General features: G+C 46.0%; 1 protein-coding gene and 3 non-coding genes across 7 annotated transcripts in view; 2 read left to right on the top strand and 2 right to left on the bottom strand.

Moving 5' to 3' along the window:
- Positions 1 to 1,220: 1,220 nt before the first annotated feature.
- Vac14 (VAC14 component of PIKFYVE complex) overlaps positions 1,221 to 24,509 on the top strand; it is a 109,293-nt gene continuing 86,004 nt past the window's right edge. Inside the window, exons 1-10 of one of the 4 annotated variants that reach the window (XM_074055705.1) lie at positions 1,221 to 1,606; positions 11,300 to 11,406; positions 14,213 to 14,363; positions 14,628 to 14,795; positions 15,557 to 15,619; positions 16,441 to 16,548; positions 17,069 to 17,178; positions 17,450 to 17,556; positions 18,506 to 18,640; positions 19,133 to 19,285. In XM_074055705.1, coding sequence (XP_073911806.1) covers positions 11,309 to 11,406; positions 14,213 to 14,363; positions 14,628 to 14,795; positions 15,557 to 15,619; positions 16,441 to 16,548; positions 17,069 to 17,178; positions 17,450 to 17,556; positions 18,506 to 18,640; positions 19,133 to 19,285 — 1,093 coding nt within the window. In that variant the 5' untranslated portion in view covers positions 1,221 to 1,606; positions 11,300 to 11,308. Of the gene's footprint in view, positions 1,607 to 8,940; positions 9,079 to 11,299; positions 11,407 to 14,212; positions 14,364 to 14,627; positions 14,796 to 15,556; positions 15,620 to 16,440; positions 16,549 to 17,068; positions 17,179 to 17,449; positions 17,557 to 18,505; positions 18,641 to 19,132; positions 19,286 to 24,509 lie in introns of all 4 variants that reach the window. The other 3 variants (XM_020181691.2, XM_020181692.2, XM_074055706.1) reach the window with 3 other exon arrangements.
- Positions 12,449 to 12,519, bottom strand: Trnag-gcc (transfer RNA glycine (anticodon GCC)). Its single transcript has one exon. It is a non-coding gene; the product is annotated as a tRNA-Gly (tRNA).
- On the bottom strand, positions 13,131 to 13,201 carry Trnag-gcc (transfer RNA glycine (anticodon GCC)). The gene has a single exon. It is a non-coding gene; the product is annotated as a tRNA-Gly (tRNA).
- Trnag-gcc (transfer RNA glycine (anticodon GCC)) lies at positions 20,089 to 20,159 on the top strand. The gene has a single exon. It is a non-coding gene; the product is annotated as a tRNA-Gly (tRNA).

The following is a 24,509-nucleotide window of genomic DNA, read 5'->3' as shown; positions in this document are numbered from 1 at the left end:
ACTGATGACAAGGGACTGCTTTACAACTAGAGACCACTGTCCTTATCATCATAGGCTGTTCACAACATAACTGTTTACTCTTCAAGGTCAGCAGAAAAATCTTCCAAATCAAATTTCTAACCAATTTAAGGAGTCACACGATTAAGTCAGCTTCACCCACAATAACCACCTCCCCCAACGTCAACTGATTAGGAGCCTTATTTGAGAAATCCCTTCTGCCCCAATATGATATAGTTATATGAGTGAACATGATGTTGTATTTTCAAGACTTGTTCAGACTTGCAAGGAGAGGATTATACAGGGCATCTACCTAAAGAAGTGGAAATTTTGGGGTCCATCCTGGAATTCTGCCTATCATAGCATTTCACTCCTGTGTCTCTGTTTCTGATCTATGAGTTGAAGACAATACTCCATTCTCAAGATCATTACAAGATTTATATGTGTACTTTTAAGAATACCAACATGCATCTAAAGCCATATTTAATATTCATTTGAGCTCCATGGTGGCCACAATCGCTTTTTTTCAATTTTACCACATAGCTGCAATTTCTGTCCCACCATTTAGTGTGACTTTCAAAGAACTCCTTTCCAATGGATCCCTCCAGATGCCTGCACTCAGCAGATCTGTTCTGCTATCTGTACCCCAGCCTTCCTGGAAGTCAGAGCATGGGAAATACACCCTGACTCCCAAGTGGTGGAGTGGCAGCCACTTAAGGTCTGATAATACCGCTTTTAGTTGGGAAATTATTTTAATATTTATTAGGAAAAATAAAACTATTCAATCCCACGATTTTAGGGTATAAACAAGACTGAAGTAGGGATTTCAGATTTTTGTAAAGATTCCTTTTCTCAGATTGACTTCAGAAAAAAATATTAATCATACACATGGCTAGAATATAGTGAAAATGATTGTGGAAAATATTTGTATATGTAAAATTGGTAAGCGACCAGGTACTGAATCAAACTAAGAGCATTGAGCATAAATATTGACCCCTTCGGTCTCACTAACGTCTACAGAAGCTCACTACGTGCCAAGCCTACTACGTGCCAGCAGTTGACTGTGTGCACTGCACACCCAGAAACCTGGTCTCCAAGCACACTGAGCGTATCTAGAGCAGAGATGGGGAGCGGGAGGGGGCGTGGCCAATTCACCTGAGGCCTGCGCTGGGGGGCGTGGCTGGAGGGGCGGGTCCTCACAACGGAAGGCGGAAGTGGCTACGAAGTCATGTGACCTGAGTAACATGGCGGCTGCCCGGTGAGTGCTGCCGGTGCCGGGCGGGAGCTGGTCGCGTGAGCGGTTAGGCGGCCGGGGTAGAGTGTGGAAAAGCGGGGTCCAGGCCCGAGTTCTGAGGCAGCGCGTGGCGGCGAAGCGAGGCAGGCAGGGCCGGGTGGCGTGGTCAATGAGCCGGCGCCGCGCCGCAGACTCCCCTGGCCCTGGCGCGGTCCCGGGAGCCACGGGCTAAGGAGTCGCAAGGCTCCGGGACGCACACGGAGCTGCCACTATGAACCCCGAGAAGGACTTCGCGCCGCTCACTCCCAACATCGTGCGTGCCCTCAATGACAAGCTATACGAAAAGCGGAAGGTGGCAGCGCTGGAGATCGAGAAGTAAGAGCTACTGGGACCCCGCCCTGGCTAATGCAGCCGGTAGCTGCTCTGACCCCCGGGCAGATTCTCAACCCCTTCCCAGCCTTGTGTTGGTTTCCCAGGTTTCAGGCCCGTAGCGCAGTGCTTAAGAGCAGGAGATCTGCAGTCCTTTCTAGGAGTCCCAGCCTTTCTCCTGACTGGTTGTGATTTGGGACAAGTTCTTTAATCTCCAGGTGTCCCCAAGGGCTACAGTGAGAATGAAATGACATAATGTATGTGTAATACATAGCACAATATTTAGCACTTGATGAGTCCGCAGTGTGATCTCCATCAAATCCAGCCGATCCAACAGTGGCCTCCGTGATGGGAGAGAAATCAGAAATTAATTTGCTAGTGATGTAGACCCGCCTGGTTTCTTGCCCAGCTTCTGAGAAATGAAAGGGACTGCTAAGGTAACCATGTGGAGAAATCAGAAGCTTCGTGATCTTAACGGTCAAGATTGTTTTATCTTGTCATTATCATCCTTCCTTCAAAGTGGAATAGGAGTAGTTTGACCTTTCTTGCACTTGCAGTATTATCACATGTATGTGTAACCAAGATCTGATATTTTGCTTTGTTTCCCAATGTGCAAAGTAGGGAATGTTTTGTTGTTATTTTTTACTTTCATGGATTTTTCTTCCCAGCCAAATATTAGTGATAAAGTCAGGTGGATGGGTGGATTTCAAAAGAGTAGAAAGAAGGCTGTGAAAGTGGAAGAACATTGTAGTCTGGGAGTCAGAAAAAGTGGATTGTTGTTCTGCCCTGTCTAACAGTAACCACTGACCATGTGTGGTTATTTAAATTTCAGTTAGCTGGGGTAGCGGCACAGACCTGTAATCACAGTACTAAGGAGACTGAGTCAGAAGAATCTCAAGTTTGAGGACAGCCTGGGCTACATAGCAAGATTCTGTCTTGAAAAAAATGAAATTATTAAAGATTAAATAAAGTTTTTAAATGCCTCAGTCACCTATATTTCAAGGATTCAATAGCCACAGGTGGCTATTGACTATCATATTGAGCTGCACAGATTAGAAAGTATTTCTATCAATCATTGCACACTGCTCTCTTAAACAGCCCCATCTAATCCATAATGTGACACTCATTCTTTGACCTGAGGGAGATTTCTTAACTCAGAGCTTCTTAATCTCAGCAATGTTGACATTTTGTTTTTTAATTATTAATTGATCTATATTTTGGCAACACTGGGATGTGAACTCAGAGCCTCATGGACGCTCTTACCACTTAAGCAACTTCACCAGCCCTTTATTGTGTTGGGTATTTTCAAGATAGGGTCTCACGAGCTATTTCCCTGGGGCTTTGAACTGCGATCCTCCTGATCTCTGCCTCCTGAGTAGCTAGGATTGCAGGCATGAGTCACCAGCACCCGGCAGCACTGTTGGAACACATAATTTGTTGTAGTGAATAATTCTGTGTCTTGTAGGATTTTTAGCAGTATCTCTGGCTTCTACCCACTAGATACCAATAGCACTCCATTAATTACAACATCCAAAATTGTCTTTGAACATTGCCAGATATCCCCTGAAGGCTAAATATCCCCTGAAGGTGCAGTATCGCCCCAATTGAGAACAGTTGCTTTACCTGCTTTGGATTTTAGTTTTCTAAACTAACAGGTTTAGACTTTGATAAGGAGACCCTCCCATTCAGCTCTAATACTCACTGTGTCTACTCTAGCTACTTCTCTTATTAGAAACTACTGTCTTGACTGCTCTCTTTCCATGCAGCTTTATGTTTATATTCTGGCTCTCCAGTATTAGCACATCTTAATGAGAATTGCCATAGTGAATAAGGGGACCCAAAGATGATTTATAAGCATGGTTGCATGTCCATGGGTTTCATTGGCTTTGAATTTGCACTGTGTGTTAGTCAGCTTTCTGTTACTGTATCAAATACCTAATCAACTTATAAAGAGTTCTCTCTTTATTTTGGCTCATAGTTTTGGAAGTTTCAGTCCATGGTCAGTTGGCCTCATTGCTTTTGAGCCTGTGACAAGGCAGCACATTATAGCAGGGAGCATTCATCTCATAGCTAGGTCTAGAAAGAGGAAAAAGAGGGTCTAGGGTCCCACTGTTCTCATCAAGAGCACACCCCCAATGACTGGAGGAGCTCCCAGTAAGCTCTACCTCTTAAAGGTTCCACCACCTCCCAATAGTGCAAAGGTGAGGTCTAAGCTTTTAACACATGGGCCTTTGGGGGACACTTAAGATCCAAACTATAGCACGCTGTCACCCCATTTTGCTCATCACCCATTCAGCTTCTCAGGAAAGTCTGCTTTTATGCTGACTTGGGTCATCTGTGGGCCCTTGAACAGAGATAATCATCTCAGCATTATTGATGCTTCCAACACAGCCTTATGTAAGGGCTCTCACTTTGTAGGCAGTTAAGGGTTTTTTCCTTAATGGGCTTTGTTTTGTGTTAGATGTTGCCCTGATTTGTAGAATTCAGGGAAACTCTCTAGGGCCTTAATTGAACTGTGAACACCTTAAGAGCAGAGACCCTGTTTTATTTACCCTCAGCACTTAGCTCAGTGCCCAGTGACACTTGACATGTGGTGTCCAAATGAATGAACAGTCATACATTTTTAGTAGCGAAATAACATTGCAACCTAAAATTGCTGCTCAGAAGTGTGGCCTGCAGACAGCAGCATCAGTAGCCTGTTAGAAAGAGACTCCAGTTTCACCTTAGCAGGCCTTTGAAATCAGAATATGCATTTTAACAAGATCACTGGGTGATCATTGCACATATTGTTGGACAAGTGCTACCTTCAAAGACTGTTCTACACACAGAATATTGTGTGCTTGAATATATTCTTCATATGGACTGCCCAAAGTGTCCCTCAATCAAACAGACTATTAATCTCTGTAGACATCTCATAAAAGTCAGATTATTGGCAGTTGCATTTATAGTGTAGACATGTCAACGCAAGTCCTTCGGAAATGAAAGGATTTAGTCCTATTCTTGGGTCATTGAACCCCCTAAAATTCCACTTAGGAGGTCAAATGGCAGAGTGGTTAAAAGCAGGCTCTGGAGCTGGGTGACCCTGAACCAGCTAATTGAGGATATGGAGCGCTACCTCAATATCCTCATCTGTAAGGATTATTTGATTACTTGAGTTAATGTTGTACAGTGCTTCATACAGTGCTGGATACATTATAATTGTTATTTAATATATAGAGAGACCTGTTAAATAATTGTTTGAGTTTTTTGTACTTGTTTTCTGTCAGTACAGCTTTTATCATTTTTTGGCTGGCAGAATATTGCCTCCCAAAGAAGTCCTAATCCCTGGACTTTGTGACTCTGGATTTAAGATAGCAAGTGGAATTAAGCTGGCTAATCATATGATCTTAAAATAAGGAAAGTAGCCTGGAGTAATCCCCAGTGTAACACCAGGCATCTTTCATTGTAGCAAAGGGAAGCAGAAGAGTATCAGCCACCAGCCAGAGAGTATGGGCATCCTCAAGAAACTAGCTCCCCTATAGCCTCCAGAAGCAGTCCTGCCTACACCTTAATTTTAGCTCAGTAAGACCCTTAGTAAATTTTTGTTCTAAACCACTAAGTTTGTGGTAATTCATTACAGGAGCCAATAGAAATCTCATACAACTCCACTGCCATCCTTCCTACACGTTGAGCTCTGTGAAGGCAGGAGTTAGTGGGAGGCTGAAGACTGGCTGCCCCTCAAATCTACCCATGGCTTTCCTAGACCCACAGCCTTGACAGCCTGAGCCCAGCAGTCGTGGTGAAGTGTGATGAGGAATCCCTTTAAAGAAAAGCTCAAGAGAATAGGATACATATTCCGAAGGCAGAGAATGAGACTGGGTTTAATAGGAGGTGGAGCTCTGAGGCTTCCCTGGTACAGTCATAGTCTCTAGTTCGAATTGCCCACTTCTGTGGAGTGGAAAGTGAGTGGAAATAATGCATGTTGAGAGGTGTCAAGTGTATTTGAGCTTTACCCACTAAATGCTCAGATGTGATTTACTCTGCCCAGGCTGCCATAACAAAATACCATAGACTGAGTAACTTAACAATAGTAGTTTATTTCTCACAATTCTGGGAAATCCTGGCAAAGTAGACTTCATTCTGAGACCCTTTCCTCTTGACTCATAGGCAGCTGCCATCTCACATATCTGTTCACATGACTTCTTCTTTTGGCAGTAGGGCGGGGGTTGGGTAAGGGAATTTTGGTGTTTCTTCTCATAAGGACACTAATCCTCTGAGATCAGAGATTCCATCCTGTCTCAAAGTGGAGGTGCGAGGGGTGGGGGTGAGAGTAACACAGTGGTAGAGCACTTGCCTAGCATATGGAGGCCTTGGGTTCAGTCCCCAGCACTGGGGGGGAAAGGCTGTTCATCATAACTATGAATAGTTTTCTCTGACATAAAGGGGCCATACATAAAAGAAATTTCATACTTGTACATCTCTGTGGTGGTTTTAGCAGTTACTTTCAGTCTCCAGAGCCCATCTGCTTAGGTGATAGAGCCAGTACTGCAAATGGTGTTCCAATGAGGGGGGGTCACGGGTGCTTTGTTGCCATGACAGGCCTCTCAAATGATAAAAATGCAGAGGTCAATGCTTGGCTCAACTGTACTAGCATGGTGGTGTGACCAGCACCTGACGGCAGATGTTGTATGCCTGTTGTGCACAAGACCTGGAGAACTTTCCCTCCACCACCTAGGTCCAATATGACCAATATGACCACACAGTTTCCTAAAGATTAAGACTAACCTTTTAAACTTTAGTTAAGATTTTAAAATGGCCACCTCAGGTTTTGTGGCCTCTCAATTTCAAGGGACATAGCCATTGATTGGTCCTGATGAAAAGATTGGTAAGACTTTGAGCTGTCCTCTTGCCAGCAGTTAATGGTGGTAGGGAGGGGATGCTGACAAGCACACTGATTGGTATGGGTGCTTGATCTGTGGGGGTGCCATGCCAGGCACTGTGGAGGCAGGAACCTCTCTGGCTTACTGCTTGTTGGGGCAGATGACACCCTTCATGGTCAAGTCTTTAGTATCCCTGAGTGTTGAGTTTTATCTCCAGCTAAAGTACCCTGAACACATGATCTTGTCTGCACTTTTGAGTTCCAAACACTAGGTCCTTTGAGAGCCCCAAGGAGGCTGGGGAATCAGGGCTCCTGAATGATGCCTTTATGCCTGCTGGGGGCTATGAGGAGGAGTCCCTAGAGCTCTGAGATCAGACACATATTGAACTATCCAGTTGGACGTGGCTCTTTGCAGTCTGCCAACTCTATGGAGAAAACTCAATTCCTGAGTGGCTTGGGGCAGTTTGTGGCATTGGGTCAGAATTCCACTTAGCTCTGCTGTTTATCAGCAGTGGGACCCTCAGCAAATTGCTTAATCCAGGGGTCAGAGGCTGGTAGCCAGTGACTGTATCCTGCCTAGAGACTGTTTAGTTTGGCTTGGGACTGGAGCATTTTAAATTGAGAACCTTTACAGTGAAATTGGGGTTTCTGGCTTCCGTTAAGGAATTGGTTACTGTAGCTGTGGGATCTACATTCCCACACAGCAGATCAATATGAGCCAGGCCCCTCCCTGTTGGCAAGTTTGCCAAGCCTGTCCTACCTTCCTTGGCCTCATCTGAATCTCCTGCCTGGCTCTTGTGAACATCTAAGTTTGTAACTTCTGGCTTAACCTCTCTGTGCCTCTGTTTTCTCATCTTTAAAAAAATGCATCTTGAAAACATTGTGCTAAAAGAAGCCAGTCAGACACAAAGGCTATTATTGTCCAGAAGAGGCAAATCAAGAGAGAGAAAGCAAATTAGTGGTTGCCAGAAGCTGAAGGGAAGAGGTTTGGGAAATGGCAGTTAAAAGGTACAGTTTGTTGAGGGGGACGCAAAAATGTCATTAAATTGATTGTGGTGATAGTTGCACAATTTTGTGAATATGCAGAAAAAAACCCACTAAATTGTCTACTTTAAAAGAGTGAACTTTTGGTATATAAATTGTGTCTTGGTTTTCAAAACTAAGAATATGAATGATGTGTTGGTGCAGTGTGAAGGAAGCACTTATCGAATGATGGTAATTGTTACCTGAGATCAAAACAGGTCTCTTGCTCCATCTCTCTTATTCTCCACTGGTCATGTCCAGTGGATGCTCAGTCTCTGTTTTGTCAGTTAAGTCTTAGCCTTTTCAGATCTTTGGCCTATTCTCTGGGACACATGTTCACTTTTCCCATTCAAAATTATTTGGAGACTCATGAGCAAGTAAAAACCAAATTACTGCAATACTCAGTGAAGCAGATGGAAGAGATGTTTATCCAGATTCTCTATGGGAAATCGCTGCCTGGATTTGCCATCTGAATACATATGTCACATACTAAGTGTGTCAGAGAACTGAAACAGATAATTAGACTTGGCAGGGGAAAAACCAAAGCAGTCCAAGTCCATGCTGAAGGTTTCACAATACAGGAATAAGTGTCAACTCTGGGTTTATCATTTTATCCTCTTTGGAGAAGACCAGGTGCTCAGTCCACATTCATTGAATGAACATGGTCTTGGGTTGGTGTATATAGATTACAGTTTCTCTCCCTGGTTCCGACATTATAGAAGAAATTGAACTGAGACTATTATTTGAGCGTGGGCAGTGTAGAGCATGTGAAGTTCATCATCTAATTTCTCTAAATACAGCATGAAGTCCTTGTGAACGTTATTATCCTGCCTTATGGCTGAGGATGTCTCCTTTGAACACGTGGGAATTGGAGGGCAGTGACTGAAACCTCTGCCACCTAGGACAAAGCATCACCAAGTGAAATGGAATTGGAGTTCAGTGAAATAATAAACACAAAGTGCTGGTAGGCAGTGGGCATTCAATAGGTGGTAACACTGATACTTGGGAGGGTGGTAGTATAACATAGCAGGCAAGATTTCTGACCTTGGGGTTAGAAAAATCTAGAGGTGTCTAGTGGTGGCTTAGAGCCTCGGTTTGTGACTGTTCAGGTGATTGATTTTCAGACCCACCATCTACAAGTAGTGTGACCTTGACTATGTTTCTCAGCTTCCCCCAACGATAAAATGAGTATGTGGTACCTGAGTGTCTTTTTTCCTGGCTTAAATTAGATCAAGCCACCTAGCACATTGCCTGGAATGTAGTAAGTGCTCAGCCAATGGTTACTCATTTGCTGCCTTCGCAGTGGAATGCATCTCTGGAGTTTCATTTCAGACCATCTGAAGTGTGCTCTCTCTGTGTGTGGAGGAATGCTTTGGGGATGTCTGAACACTGAACAGCAGGGGAAATGTGTGGAGAAAGCAACTTGTCTGTCACCTCACCAGGTGTGTTCCATTTGCAGCTGCAGTGGCTTCAGAAGATGGAAGGGAGAGACTGTAACACAGTTGAAAGGATGTAAACTGTGTAGATGTCAAGGATGCAGACCCTCTGTGACCCTGGGAAAAGGAAATGATTTCAGATCTTGTTTCAGATCTGGAAGGTGAGAATTACAGCTATGGAAGGAGGTTGTCCTAAGGAATAACCGCCCCCTGAGCAACATAGTGTAGACTAAGTGCATAGTAAGTGGCCATCTTACCAGTCCTCATGATGTATATGACTGTTACAGTGCTATGTTATAGAGGCCAAGGGGTCCAGTGCAGGGCTGTGGCTGTGTAGTACAGAGTGTGGCCCTAAGCTTTCTCCTGGATGATGACAGTCCAAATGCATCCTACCCTGTCTGTGACTCCACCTCTCAGGGAGGGGTGTGGCAGTGTTCATGACATCGTGGGTGGTATCAGGAGCCTGGTGCCAGCCCATAATGGGACTCATGTCTTCGGGGAGATGGATGTTCCTGCTGTCCTGAGACACCACTGACCAGTTGTGAACAGATGCTCTGAGCCACCACTAGAGGACACCTCACCACTAGAGGACTACCTTGATGAAAGATTTTTCAGTGCTTTTGTGAAAAAACCAGGCAGATACGGATTCTCTTTTTCTGGTGTATAGAACAGTAAAGCCTGAGCAAGACCTTTGTATCAGTGAAGGGCCCCAGGGATTCTCCATCGTGAGAGTTTTTGGGCCAAATACAAACTTCAAAATGAGTTCAGCCTCAGACTCCCCACCTCTGGCCCCCAATCTATAGATGAAAGCAGAGACAAAATAGTCTTTGAAGAGAGACTGGGCCTGGAACTGGGGGTGCCTGGTGTTAAACTTCACTTGCTCTGCTTCCCTTTCAGTTGCTTTTCTTCTGTCTGTACTTTCTCTGTGAAGAGCAAGACTGTGCCTCTGGCTGGCTGCTCCCCTGAGGAGTTGGAGCATGCTTGCCACTCAGCAGGTTCCCTTTCAGGTCAGATCCTGACCTGTACATACTTCCTCAGCCACCAGCCACAGATGTGGCATACTGGGCCCTTCTCAGAGTGCATTTTGGGATCTCAGGAATGGTGCAGTTGATCCTACTAACTTGTAATAAGACTAAGGCCTTAGCGCTGTCCAGCTTCCACATTGGTTAGACAAACAGGGAAGATTTAGATTTGCAGACAATCCCTTAGCCACCAATCTGGCAGCATGAGGTGTTGCCTGGGTTTGCCCTGTAACTTATACCATCCATTAGCTCTGCCAGCCTTCATGGATTCAATCCACTGGCAGGTGCTTATTGATTGGCTACCTACTGAATGCACAGCACTAGACTAGGAACAGGAATGATACAAGAGGTGCAGAGGAGTGTGATACAGTCCTCAGGGACTCAGTCAAGCAGGTGTGGAGGTAGAAGGAATATAACTGGTGACTTCTGTCAGCATATTGCTGGGCACAGAATGAGGAGTCACTAAGTAGTTCAGGGTTCAGAGGAGAAGTGCTCAGTTTGTGGGTTAGTAGGGAAACAGGGAGGTGCAACTGAGCCAGATGTGGAGTGTGGAAGTGAATGTGCCAGAGGACAGACAGGTAGGAAGTACAGACAGAATGTGACAAACAGGCCCAGTAGGAAGGCAGGTCTGGCTACAGCACAAGATGATGCTAGGAGCTGAGCAGGCAGGCTAGAGAGACCCTTATCCCTGTTTGCATTCCCCATGAGTCAGTAAGAAGGGTGGGCTTAGCCTGGGTAAAAAATTTGCAAGCTCCCATCTCAATCAATAAAAACTGGATGTGGTGGTGTATGCCTGTTTCCCAGCTATATAGAGGAAGGCTGAGATTGGGAGGATTGAGGTTCTAGGTCAGCCTGAACAAAAACATTTTCAAGATCCCATTTCAAACACAAAAAAAGCTGGGCATGGTGGCATGCACCTGTCATCCCAGTGACAGCAGGAAGGGTAAAACAGGCCAGCCTGGGCAAAAAGTGAGATCCTATTTACAAAATAACCAGAGCTAAAAGAACAGGAGGCATGGTTTAAGTGGTAGAGGACCTGCTTTAGCAGGCACAAAGCTCTGAGTTCAAACCCCAGTGCCATTTTAAAAAGGGGGGTAGAGTGGGCTTGATTTGAGAGAGACAGATTCATCCTGCTCGTGGCCCAGGATTGACCCCAGGACCAGGCATTGTACTTTCTGGCTGGGGATATTGCTGAGAACATTTGCATAGTTTCTTCTCCAGAGGGAACCATCGTTTGGCTGCCCAATTCTTATTTTCCAGGTGATAAAGAATATTCTACCTTAATGCAAGGGTACACACAGTAGAGACTTGGGGTGCCTGTGGCTATAAGATTTGAATGATCTTACGGCTATTTTTGTAGTGACTGGTGATGTCAGAATTGAGCCATACATGGGGGAGACCACCACCTTGCTGGTGTCCAGCAAAGGAAAGAGGTGCCACTGAGCATGTGAAGAGCACCAAGCACAGGTATTTGCTTCACATCTCCCTTCAGGAGACCCCCTTGTCCTTGTAAATTGTCACTGGGACACTAGAGCCACGTTCCTTCACTTTCACCATTTAGTCACTCAATGAGCCTTCCTTGTCTTCAAAGCTCCCAAGTGCCATTCAGATCCATACCGCCCATCACTGCAGATTCCTCCTTCAAAAGTTCCCATCCACCACCCTCCATGGCTCCTCGCTGCCACCAGAATGAGGTGCCAATTCCCTTGCCAAGCTTTCTGGGTCCTGTGCTGCTGACTCAGAGCTACTTTTCCAACTCTGTCACCCACTTCTCCCACCTTGACCTTGCTTCTACCAAACCAAATGTTGTCTCGGAGCCTTGGCATCCTCAACAGCCCAGAACAAGCACCTACTCATCTATAGAACCCTCTCCAGTGCTGACTTTAATGAGGCCATACCACATCCCCCCCAGCCCCACCAGACACTAGCCATTCTTCCTCGTCTGTCTTGCCTCACCTGCCTTGTACTCTTGTTATCAGGTTTGCATCATAGTCCTGGAGGACTCTTCTGTTTCCTCCCCCATCCTCTCAGGGGGGCCCCTCAAAGCCAGAGAATGCATCCCATATGAGGCTGTCACCTAGATGGAGTATTCCATGAATGTCTGTGACCTGAGACACAGGAGGCAGGAGAGGAGGAGATTCTAGGAATTCCTGGAGAGGAGGGATGGACTCTCCTGTTAGGTCCTGACTGGAGCCCATGGATGTCACTGCTGTCACTCTGGGTGCTACTGTGATTTGCACCATGCAGAAGCAGGGCCCAGCTTCTCAGTTAGCCTGTCTGGATAGGAAGATGAGGCACAGCTGCTGCCATGAGCTGTAGTGTATGCTCACATCCTAGATTCTTCAAGAGCAAGGACACACTAGTTTGGAATCTTCATGGAATTTAGGAAACCTAAGTTTTAAAACTCAAACTAGAGTACAAGTCATTCACAGTTCTCTGACCCCATTCATAAATTTGGTAGGCAGTATGAAATCTCAAGTTAAGTCTCAATTAAAAAGTTTGCTGATGTTGCATTGGCCGGGAATCGAACCCGGGCCTCCCGCGTGGCAGGCGAGAATTCTACCACTGAACCACCAATGCTCCAGCTGTCAGCATCTGTGTGGTACCTCCCTTTAAAACCATCTGGGCTTCCTTATATATATGCTGAGTCACAGACTGAGCTCAGGCTCTGATGCTGCCACATCAGCACAGATGCAAGAACAGAAAGTGTCAGCTCCAGAGCAGGAGGGAGCAGAAGAGGGGGCGTGTTTGTATATGTATGTTTGTGAAGTTGATTTACCTTGAGGGATTGAGACAGAAACTAGTGCTCAATTCTCTTCTTCTCAGTAAAGTAGCAAAACACACAGACTTTGGGTGCATCTCCCCTCTGATGTGTGGGTCCTCCTGTTCCATTCTGCTTGTGGAGCTGTTTTACTGCTCTTAGCTACCGGCTTCCTGCTGGCCAGTGGCCTAGGCTGAAGGCAGAGGAACAAAGTCCCCTTCCAGGTGAAGGAATGCTGGCCAAGCTCCCACAGTCTGTCCTCTGAGTTCAGCAGCTCTCCGTGGGCTTCCTGAGCAGGGTGTGTGGTCCCAGATCACAGGCATCTTGGGCTGCTGCAAGCCCTCTGTGGTTGAGGAGATTGGCTTCTCCTGCATGACATCTGTGTGAGGAAACTGGCCAAGAAGAGGCAAAAAAAAGAAAAAAGCACCACTGCATTGGCCGGGAATCGAACCCGGGCCTCCCGCGTGGCAGGCGAGAATTCTACCACTGAACCACCAATGCTCAGGCTGTCCTCTACAGCATCTGTAAAGCTCTCCTCACTGGGCTGTCTGTAACTTTGCAGACAAGAATGCTAGCAAATCCCTGGGCCTCATCTGGCTGGTTTGTCCAGTCTGGGAGACCAGACAAGTTTATGTACCTCCCTCCTTGCCAGGCATTTCCTGCTCTGCTGCTTCTGGAATTTTGGCCTATGAATTGGTGTTGTCTTCACCTGGAGAGGCCTGGCTCATCCATAGCCCTCTGTCCCATAAAAATGTGATCCCTGCCTCCCATATTTGTTCCCACCATCACCACAGTCAAGAGATGATGCACCAGGGAGGACCATCTCATGAACTGAGCTGATGTATGTGCCATGCCTTCTGAACCTCCAAAACTGTGAACTAAAATAAATCTCTTTTCTCCATAAGTAGCTTGCCTCTTGCATTTCATTATAGCAACAACAACAAAACATACACTTGCTGCCTTCCTTTTTTTGCCTGGGAAATGCTTATTAATATTTTTAAGATCTGACTGAAATGGTACCTCTCTGTCAGCCCAAGGAATATTAGCGTGTACCACATTCTTGCTCCTGTGGTCACATGTTCGCCACTTTGCTACAGTTACTTGTTTATATATGAATCTTGCTCATTAGACTGGGGTGTGATTTAGCTGTGTGTCCCCAGCACTGTCCCTGGAATGATGACAAGATGCAAAGGATTTCTTGGATTCATGAATGTAAAGTTAAACAAGTGTTCAGTAAAGACGATTTATCAGACTAAGAAAGCATTGCTGTGTTTGATCCCCATTATGGAAGCAAGATGGTGCTATTCCTCGTTCCAAAGGGGATATACAAAAGGGAAACTCAGACCAAGAGTAGGGAAACGAGCATGATCCACACAGCAGCTCCCACTCATCAGCAGAACTGAGAGGACCTTCCCTGAGATGCTGCCACCCAGTTCCTCTTTCTAAACAGGTCATCTCCCTTCCTTAACCCAGGTCCTCCTGTCCCACAGCTCCTCTCTCTTTTCTCTCCAGGCTGGTTCGGGAGTTCGTGGCACAGAACAACACCATACAAATCAAGCATGTGATCCAGACCCTGTCTCAGGAGTTTGCCCTGTCCCAGCATCCCCACAGTCGGAAAGGGGGCCTCATCGGCCTGGCTGCTTGCTCCATCGCCCTGGGCAAGGTGGGCGTTCTCCTGAGGGACAGGCACATCAGTGATGGCCTTCACTGTGGCCGTATACCTTCCCTCCTAAGACCCAGCCGGGCCTTGAAGACCTTTATTTGATAACTACTCTGTCCACACTTAAAAACTTGTAACCATGTTCCCAGGTGTGACTCTTCTTCTGGGAGGTTGGCTTGGGAAGGGTCTTTGAACCCAACTGGCACTACAGGGCTAGGGCCTGCCTCTTTCTGAGCTGTCTTTTCCTCCTCCTGCCCTATATCGTAGGATTCAGGGCTCTACCTAAAGGAGCTGATTGAGCCAGTGCTGACCTGCTTCAATGATGCAGACAGCAGGCTGCGCTACTATGCCTGTGAAGCCCTCTACAACATCGTCAAGGTGGCCCGAGGCGCCGTGCTGCCCCACTTCAATGTTCTCTTTGATGGGCTGAGTAAGGTAACTTCTTGGACCTAGACTGAGCTCAGTCTACCCACCTACCTTGACCTTCTGGGACTGTGGGTGCTTGGGGCCTTCTGCCCAGATGCAAGCAGAGCAGTGAAGCATGTGGCTGCAAGGATCACATACTGTCTGTTGAATCTGATCGTTTCTAATGAGCTTGTACATAGTAGTTTTTGTTTGTTTCTCGTCATGTACTTTTTGAAAGTATCAGTCTACCACCCTGGAGGGGAAAAGCTGGTAACAACAACCCCTCTGTCAGAAGGTGTTAATGGCATCTCCACCAGACAGGCTGAATTTCCCCTGAGAGGAGGGCAGCAGTGATTCTAGAGCTGTAGAGAAAACTGTTCATAGGGAGTCCCTAATGCTGTCCTGTGCACCTCTCAGCCTAGTGGACTTGCCTTTCCCTGCTGCCTAGAACATCCTAGAGCCCCACTGCCTCTGCAAAATGAATGCCATGGGCCTTTCTAAGCACCAGCCTTACACCTCCACCTGTGCCCTTCTCCTGAAGTGAAAGAGGACCCAGCATTTTAAGACAGGAAAGCCTAAAGATGGCCAATGGGAAGCAACCTCCTGACCCAGTTGCAACAGGGCCTAGAAACTCCAGAAGGGCCCAGAAGGGCTCCAGGAGAGAATTGAAGTTCCATTTTACCCACCACCTAAGATCCACTTGCAGAGTGAACTTGACCATGGGTTTCCAGTAGGTTTATTGTCTTAACATTTGATTATGACGATTTTCTTTGTGCTTCTCTGCCTTGTAGTTGGCTGCTGACCCAGATCCCAATGTGAAAAGTGGTTCTGAGCTCCTGGACCGCCTTTTAAAGGTATTTTTCCCTTGTCCTACTTTTACTTGTAGACTCTATTCCCTTTATACAGCTTAGAAAGTCTACCATTGGGATTTTTTTCCCTGATTTTTAATTTTTTTTAAATTTGCCTACAGTAAAGCTTACTGTTTGGTATATAGTTCTGTGGTAAGTGTATACCGCTATGACACCACCATAGTCAAAATACAACAGAGCTGTTCCATCCTGCTGAATGTCCCCCTATTTTAATGTAGCCAGCAGAGCATAGACGTTCACCTTCCACACTACCCTTCCCCATGCCAGGGCACTAGGTATTTGATCCAGATTATAGGGACTAGGGTTCTTGACAGTTTTTCATTTCTCTTGACTTTTTTTTTTTTTTTTTTGCAATCCTCTTTTATTTTCTTTTTTATAACTATGCACTTTTTTAAACTGTATCCTACACTAATAATACGATATTTATTTGTGATAATTCCTTACATGTGTACAATTTACCTTGAACAAATTCACCCCCTCCATTATATTCTTATTTCCCTCTCCCTCTCCCCGCCCCCTTTCAAACAGTGTTTGGTGGATTTCATTATGCTATCTTCATGTGTATATATGCAGTGTACTTCCATCTTCTTCATCCTTCAGTATTCTTGACTTTTCAGTCCACCAATTTTGCTTTACCTTTGGTCTGTAACAGGATGGATTCTCCAGGCACCTATCCTGTCTAGCTTGGGCTCTGCCATTTTCCTCCATGGTTAACTGACCCTGGAGCCAGCCCAGGGCCAGTAATGTGACAGGTCAGGCAGGCCTGGTCTCTTGCTCTCAGCAGCTCATGTGTTTCCAATCCACAGGACATTGTGACTGAAAGCAACAAGTTTGATCTGGTGGGCTTCATCCCCTTATTGCGGGAGAGAATTTACTCCAACAACCAATACGCTCGGCAGTTCATCATCTCCTGGGTAAGGGTCAGCCCCGGCAAAGCTGCCTCAGCCACACAGTCTCTGGAGGGGCCCATCGACTCTCTGACACACCTGTGGCAGTTCCTTTGGCTATGAGAAGCCTCCTTGTCATCCTTCTAACAGCCATTGACACCTGAGAATCAAAAACACTTTATTCAGTTTTACCCCCAATGCCTATCCTGTTAACCCTGCAAGGATACAGTTCTCTTCTTGTCCCGGAAAACACCAGGTTTCTCTGAAGCCTTTAGCATTGCCTCCAGCACTCACCTCTGCTAGCCTCATCTGGTCTTCCCCATCCAGTCCCTTGTCCCTAGACATCCACATCACCTTAGAGTCAGCTACCAACCCCTGCCCATGGAATGAAAAATGATCACTACCAGCACTCTTCCCGCACAGATACCAGCAGTGCCGTGACACATGCCTTCACAGGGCCCTCTTCGTTGCAGAGTCTCCGGAGAGGGATGAGAGGGGGACAAGACTCTGCCTGAGCCAACTCTCCCTTCTGCTTCCTCTCGGGCAGATCCTGGTTCTGGAGTCTGTGCCAGATATCAACCTTCTGGATTACCTGCCAGAGATCCTAGATGGACTCTTCCAGATCCTGGGTGACAATGGCAAAGAGATTCGGAAAATGTGAGTGGAGGTGGGGAGGAGGCCTCAGGGTCCACTGAGACCCTGAGGGTACACACAGGACTCCATGCCCAATATTGGTAGCAGCAGGAGAACACAACCACCCTCCCTGCCACTCATGCTTCCTGCTGGAGTCACTGAGACTCAGTCACCCCCAGCATCTATATAGCACCCACCTGGCAAGTGTGAAGAGTGTGACTACCCTTGGGGTGGTAGACCCAGAGCAGAAACATGCCGACTGGTGCTATTTCCCTCCTCCTTTTGTTATTGGTAGGTGTGAGGTGGTTCTTGGAGAATTCTTGAAAGAAATTAAGAAGAACCCCTCCAGTGTTAAGTTTGCTGAGATGGCTAACATCCTGGTCATCCACTGCCAGACCACAGGTGAGTGTGTGATGGCCTCACTGCCACCACCACCTCCTTAGAAGCCCCTTTCTCCCATGTCTCAGCTTCAGTGAGAGGGCAGTTGGGAGCCCTGGTAGTAGATTTAATTGATATGATACCAGACCCTGGAGCAGTGGAGTGGAGGGTCTGTGAGAGAGAGCTGGGTGTTTTCAGTTGGTCTGGACTGGGGTGAAGATCCTAGAGACTCTCTTTCTGGCAAGGTTGGCCTTGTCACTGAGAGTTGAAATTCTTGGAGATCAGGATTGTGTATCTTTAGCTTCTATGAGGTACCAAAAACAATGGCCACTTGTTACTGGTCATGAGTCTACATACCAGGTAGTTTTGCCCTCCTAGGCCAGGTTCAGCCTGTTTGTGTACCTGCAGTCAACTGCAAGAGTGACTGGAGCTGGGTACTCTGGGATGGCCCCACTCATGTCTGGTGGTTTACTGGCTGTCGGCTGGGGCAGTGGGTCCAGATGTCTCATCATCCAGCAGGCTGACCCAGGTGTGTTCATGTGGCATCATCAGGGTTCCAAGAGACAGGAGACATGGACAATGTTTCTTGAGGCCTAGGCTTGAACCATGCACACTGACCACATGCTACTTGGCCACAGTTGCAAGGCTAGTCCAGGTTCAAGGGTAGGGAAATAAACTCAACTTCCAGATGAGACATAAGATCACATTAGAGAGGGTCGTGGATCCAGGGAGGGTAGAGCATTGTGGTGGTCACTTTTCCAGTCCAGCACAGGATTGTCACTCCCTTCAAGCCTGCTATCCAGACTGACCTTTGGGGTCAGCACACACAGGGAAGAAAATATTGGCAAGCTGGAAACAGTCAAGCTCATATTCCCCTAGTCCTCCACTCCCATCTTGCATGTGTGGTCAGTGGTAGAGAGAGTTCTCCAGTTGCTTGTGCTGACCCCTGGGAACCCACCAATTCCCCTTCCAGATGACCTGATCCAGCTGACAGCCATGTGCTGGATGCGGGAGTTCATTCAGTTGGCTGGCAGGGTGATGCTGCCCTACTCTTCTGGGATCCTCACTGCTGTCTTGCCCTGCCTGGCCTATGATGACCGCAAGAAAAGTATCCTTCACCTTGGTGAAAAGAAAGAAAGGTAGTCCCAAGAAGGCTATGAAGTATAGAGACCCTGAGTGGGGAGGGGGCTCTCTTAGTATACTTCACACCTCTGTGTAGTCCCTTGTTTCCCTAGGAAGCAAAAGGTGGAGCTGAACATGGACTAGGAAAGCCAGGGACCCAGAGCTAATGCTGGCTGTCCTCAGTCCTCACTTGCTTACTCATAGATCTGGAGTAGCTCTCCCAGACACCAAGGTTCCACTGCTCTGAGTTCACATTGCAAATCCTGTTGGTAGGAGGGTCACCTGGAAGGGGTCTATGAGAAGAAGAGCATCTCAGAGGGGCGCTGTGTGGCAAAGAGAATGGGGATTCAGGTTGCACTGTCTACTTGCTCACTGACACATCCTTCAGGGAGAACTGAGCCCTTGACTGGGAAGGGCAGTAGCTTTAGGTTTAGGGTGGACACCTGCATGGGGCTGCTTCTTACATCAGTGGACACAGGCATCAAAGAGGTGGCCAATGTGTGCAACCAGAGTCTGATGAAACTGGTCACCCCTGAGGACGATGAGCCAGATGAGCCAAAGCCAGTGGGACAGAGACAGACAGAACCCAACCCCGAGGACTCTCTGGCAAAGCAGGGAGGGACAGCCAGTGGTGAGTAAACTGTCCCCCCACCCCTTATTTTTCATGGGGGCCCTGGGAACCAGAGGTCCTGATACTTGACTTGCAACTTCATGTACATGTGTTAGCTCATTTAATTCTGGTAATAGCCCAGTGAAGCAGGAACTGTTATTATCCCCATTGTGCAGGCTCTGGCAGCTAGTAAATGGTAGGTTTAGGATTGGAACCTGGCAACCTTCCCCCAGAACCCCATGCTCTTAACCCTTGCCACCTCAAAGACCATTATATGTTGCCCTTATCTGTTCCTGGTTCAGCCACAGTGAATCACTGTTTGGAGCATGGCAGGAGCACCAGGCCACACAAGTTGATGCTTGGCTATCAACAACCAGCCATACAGCTGCCTCTGTCCTATCATTCTCAGGGAAAGGAAGGGTAGGGAAAACCACTTTATTCACTACTCCCCAAGTACTAGGGTCTGGCGTTTGATTCTAAATGCTATCTAGAGCTCTGACATGTTCATATCTCTTGGATCCTGTCCTCACTGAGAGGTCTCTAGTCAGCTTGGGGGTAGTGTTCCCTTTGCAGTCAGTCAGAGAGTAAGTTGATTCAAGTTTTTAAAAATAACAGAGTAAGGTCTGGAACCTGCGCCTAGAGCCAACATCTGAGTAGAATGTCAGGCATTCATGTGGTTATGGGATAGAATGTGGTTATGGCTGATAGAATGAGCAGTCTTTCTTGCTGAACCTGTCTCAGGAGTCAGGTTACAAATCTGCCACTACCACTGTCAGTCAGCCAGAGAAACAAAACAGCTGGAGGCAGAGTAGTACACAGCTGGAGCATTGGTGGTTCAGTGGTAGAATTCTCGCCTGCCACGCAGGAGGCCCGGGTTCGATTCCTGGCCAATGCAGTGGCTGAACACTTTTTTGGCAGCTCTTGAGAAAAGAAATCTTGAACAGATAAGTTAGTACAGGCCTTAAGGTAGAGAAAAAATACTCAGCAATGAGACTTGTCTGCACCAAAAGACAGTATCAGAATTTTGGCTTATTTTAAATTTTTAATATATACATAATTAAAATCGTATGTCTTAAATAATTACACATCTTGTTTTGGGGAGTTGGTGACTTTCTTTTCCTTTTTTACTTTGCTATGCTTTGTTTTGGAGTTGACATAAAAGTTAGTTCCTCTTAATCCAGGGTCAGAAAGTAGAATAGTAGTTACTCAGGCTGAGGGAAAGGGTGCTAGGACTAATTGCTAACAGAGACTGGTTCTTTTATGGGTGATGGAACTGTTCTGCAATTAAGTGGTGATGATGTTTGCACATCTTTGTGATTGCACTAAAAACAGCCTGGTTATATACTTTAAAATTGTGAATGGTGTTGAGTAAAGTTTTTTATGTTACATGAATTGGATCTCAATTTTTTAAAAAGGTTATTACCTCTTCCCCCAAAGTTGAATTGGCAACCCCAGTCTTTTCTACGTACAGTGCAGTAATCAAGCTCTTTGGAAAGGAATTGCCCCATTCTGTGGGTCATGGCAATGGCTGAAAGCTTATTTGTGAGCTAGAGCACTGGTGATTCAGTGGTAGACTTCTTGCCTGCCACATGGGAGGCCTGGGTTCAATTCCAGCCAATGCAGTTTCTCTGCCCTTTTAGGTAGTTTTTCTAAGCATTCTTCAAGCAGCTGCCTGCTCAGGAGAGCATTACCCTAAACCAGGATACATTTAGGCAGGTTGGCTCTGGATTTTACTGCCTCATAAACAGCATTTCAACAGATGAAAAGCACACTTTATTGTAGCTCCCAGTGATGGCAACAGCTAATTTAACAGCTTCATGTTCACTCTTAGCCATGCTCAGCTTGTAACTAATCACAGTCTTTTACTAAGTTGCCCAGAAGAGAGCTCCCACAAGCCAAAAACAGAGATGATCCAGCTAGTCAATGGACAAGCTCATCCCGCCCTCCCCCACTTACCCTTTTGTCTCTGCTCCCACTGTTCCGGCCCTAGTTTACCTGACTGTGAAGAAACCTCCTACCTGCCTTGCTCATTTAGTTCTCTCTTCGAGGCTCAGTCTGGATGGAGCTACAGCACCATGCTCTCCATGGCTCACTTCCAGGCAGGACCCTCTGTGAATGTGTTTACACACACACACACACCCCAACTCCTAGAATTTCTCCTTCCTCCTCTAACCACAGGGCCAGTCAGGGCAGACCCTCCTTTCTGTATGCTGCTCCTAGCCTCTCTCCATCTGCTACTTTTGGCCCTGCTACTTGGGGGATCCACAGTGTAGAGTCCTTTCCTTCACTCTGAGTTTTGTTTTGTTTTGTCTTGTTTTTTCAGTACTGGGATTTGAACATAGGGCCTTGTGCTTTCTAGGCAGGTGCTGTACCCTCATTTTGAGTTCTTGCAGTACTTAACATTTCTAGCCCCATCCCCACCCCTATGAAGTTCCCTGATTGTCTCAGGTGTCACAGCAAAGATTCTGGGATTCGAACAACCTGCCTGCAACTCCTGGCTCTGCTCACTTCATATCTGTTGTCCTTGAACAACTATTTGGCCTTTCTTTGATCTCAATATGTAGCCCAGGCTGGCCTTGAACTCTCAATCCCCCTGCTTCAGTCTCCCAAGCACTGAGATTACAGATACGCACCACCATACCCAGCTCCACTGCTCAGCCTAAGGCTCAGGTACCTTATATGTTAAGTAGAGTAACAATAATAATAATTCATAACTTATAGTATGGCTGTGAGTTTCAAACTAGATTGTTGCACACATAGCATGTGGCAGACACTCTCACCTTACAATGGGGTTGTAAACATCCTGCTAAACACTTAGTTGAAAATGTCAGTCAGAAGGGGGTGGGGGAAGGGGGGAGAAATGACCCAAGCATCGTATGCACATATGAATTTAAAAAAAAAAAAATGTGGGGGGGAAAAAAAAAAAAAAGAAAACGTCAGTCAGAAATGCATTGAGTATATCTATCCTACCAAACATTGTGGCTTAGCCTAGCCTACTTTAAACATGCTCAAAGTACATTTGCCTACAGTTGGCCAAAATGATCCAACACAAAGCTGATTTTATAGCAAAGTATTGGGTATCTCATGTAGTTTATGAATATTGTACTGAAAGTGGAAAAGCAGAATGGTTTTGGGAGTATGCCTTCACACCATTATAAAGATGAAAAATCCTAAGTCGAGCCATCATAGACCAGGGACCATCTGAATGTGTTCATGCAGTAAGGCACTGGCCAAGGCTTTTACAGTCTTGTTTCTTATAATTTGCATCACCCAGATGGTAATGGGCCCATGATGGGTTCTACTCATAGAGGGCCAGGGATGGAGGTTCACATGACAAGTGAGGAGCAGGGCTATAAATAGGATTTCCAATGGAGGGCTAGTAATGTCCCTGGTACACATATAATGAAATTTTTGTTCACAAAGCTGAGACTGGGCTAGGTTTGTCAGCACCATCTCTAGGTACTGCAAGTACAGGTGAATCAGACCCAGAACCTGCCTACAAGGAGCTCAGTGACAGATCCACAGATGAGTAATTGTAGTGAGACCAAGTATAATTGCAGAGGACTATGCCAGGACCCAGGGTAGGAGGCATCCGCACCATTAGGGGAGACCAGGCCTGGCTTCATAAAGGTTATTGTTGCTTATAGAGATTTTGGAAGAAGAGAGCGAAAAGGAGAGCACTTGCTGTAATCTCACCCAGGAATCACCACTGCCAACTTTGTATATATTCATTTAATAAGTTATGAACATTTTTCCAGGTTAGTCAACATTAACTGCATTTAAAAAATTAAAAGGCTGAGGGCACGGATGATGTGGTGAAGCACCTGCCTAGTAAGCATGAGACCCTGAGTTCAAACTCAAGTACCACCCCCAAAAAACATTTTTTTCTTTACATTCATCATTATTTTAAAGTATATACATTTACAAGTAAACATTTGGGTTTATTTCTACTACATTTTTTTAAAAATCACAACCAATATATATTGATTATTTCCCTTTCAGCCAACACTGTATATAATTAAGCATATTAATAAAATTGGTCTTAGGAACAGATGATTCAAATATTCTTTTGTCTTTGAGATATAATTTATAATTTTCTTACTCATTCTAGACTTATTTCCCTGTTAATGTAAAATACTTAACCTTATGTCATTCTATGAGGTAGATAATGTATCATTCATTTAACCAACCTTCTATTATAAGTCATTTAGTTGCTTCTAATTGTGTCCTGTTTTTGGCAGTACTGGAGTTTGAACTCAGGGTCTTGCACTTGGCTAGGCAGGCACTCTTATCACTTCACCGCTCAGCCAGTCCTCTTTTGTGTTGGGTATTTGGGTTTCACAAACTGTTTGCCCAGGCTGGCTTTTAACCACAATCTTCCTGATCTCAGCCTCCTGAGTAATCTACATGATTACAGACATGAGGCACCTAGCATTCTAATTTTATCTTAAACTTAGAATACCTGCTAAAAAGAACTTTCATGTAGAGCATTCTTAGAAACATCTGTAATTATTTTCTAAGGACAAATTCTTATGCTTTTAAAGCTTTTGATACATGCTGCCAAATACCTTTCAGCCTGCTTAGGCCAGTTTCCAATCCTACCTTGAAGTGGGCCTCCCAGAATAACTAGGGGCTCCTGGAAGAGAAACCAGGTGAAGGAGCGCTAGGACTTGGAATCACAGGGGAAGTTTAAGTTTTTAGCCAATAAATGCCATAGGGAACCCCATGTAAAGAGCAGGCAGCTACCATGTCTAGGAGATGGGTGGGATTTTAAACAGGGTCCTCAGGGAAGGCCTTACTGATAATATGACATTTGAGAAAAGATGCAGGAGGGAAGGGGAGGACTGTAGGTAGTAAGTATGCCAAGCAGGAGGAGCAGCCTGTATAGAACCCCCAGGGTGGTGTCATGCCAGGCATAAGTACAAAAGAGCAGGGACAGTGGTGTCATGTGCAGAGCAAGAAAGGGGGCCATAATGAAGTCAGAGGAAAACAAGAGATTCAGAGAACTCTGGCTTTTACTCTGTATACCTGAGGTAGTCATGTGGGTTCTGAGCAAAGTGACCCATGGCAGACCCATGTTTTCATACTCCAGCTGCTGTATGGAAAATACAGCTACTAGGAAGCTCAGGCACAGCTGTGCTGTAATGCTGGTAAGACAGTGCTCCTCTGGAAGGATTGACCCTCATGAAGGGGAGAGAACTTTTGCTGGTCAGGTCATGTATGGAGTGGGAAAGGAATCAAGATG

The sequence above is a fragment of the Castor canadensis genome, chromosome 15 (assembly GCF_047511655.1).
Source record: "Castor canadensis chromosome 15, mCasCan1.hap1v2, whole genome shotgun sequence".
In the NCBI taxonomy this organism is placed as follows: domain Eukaryota; kingdom Metazoa; phylum Chordata; class Mammalia; order Rodentia; family Castoridae; genus Castor; species Castor canadensis.
This window is presented reverse-complemented; position numbering and strand designations above follow the sequence as displayed.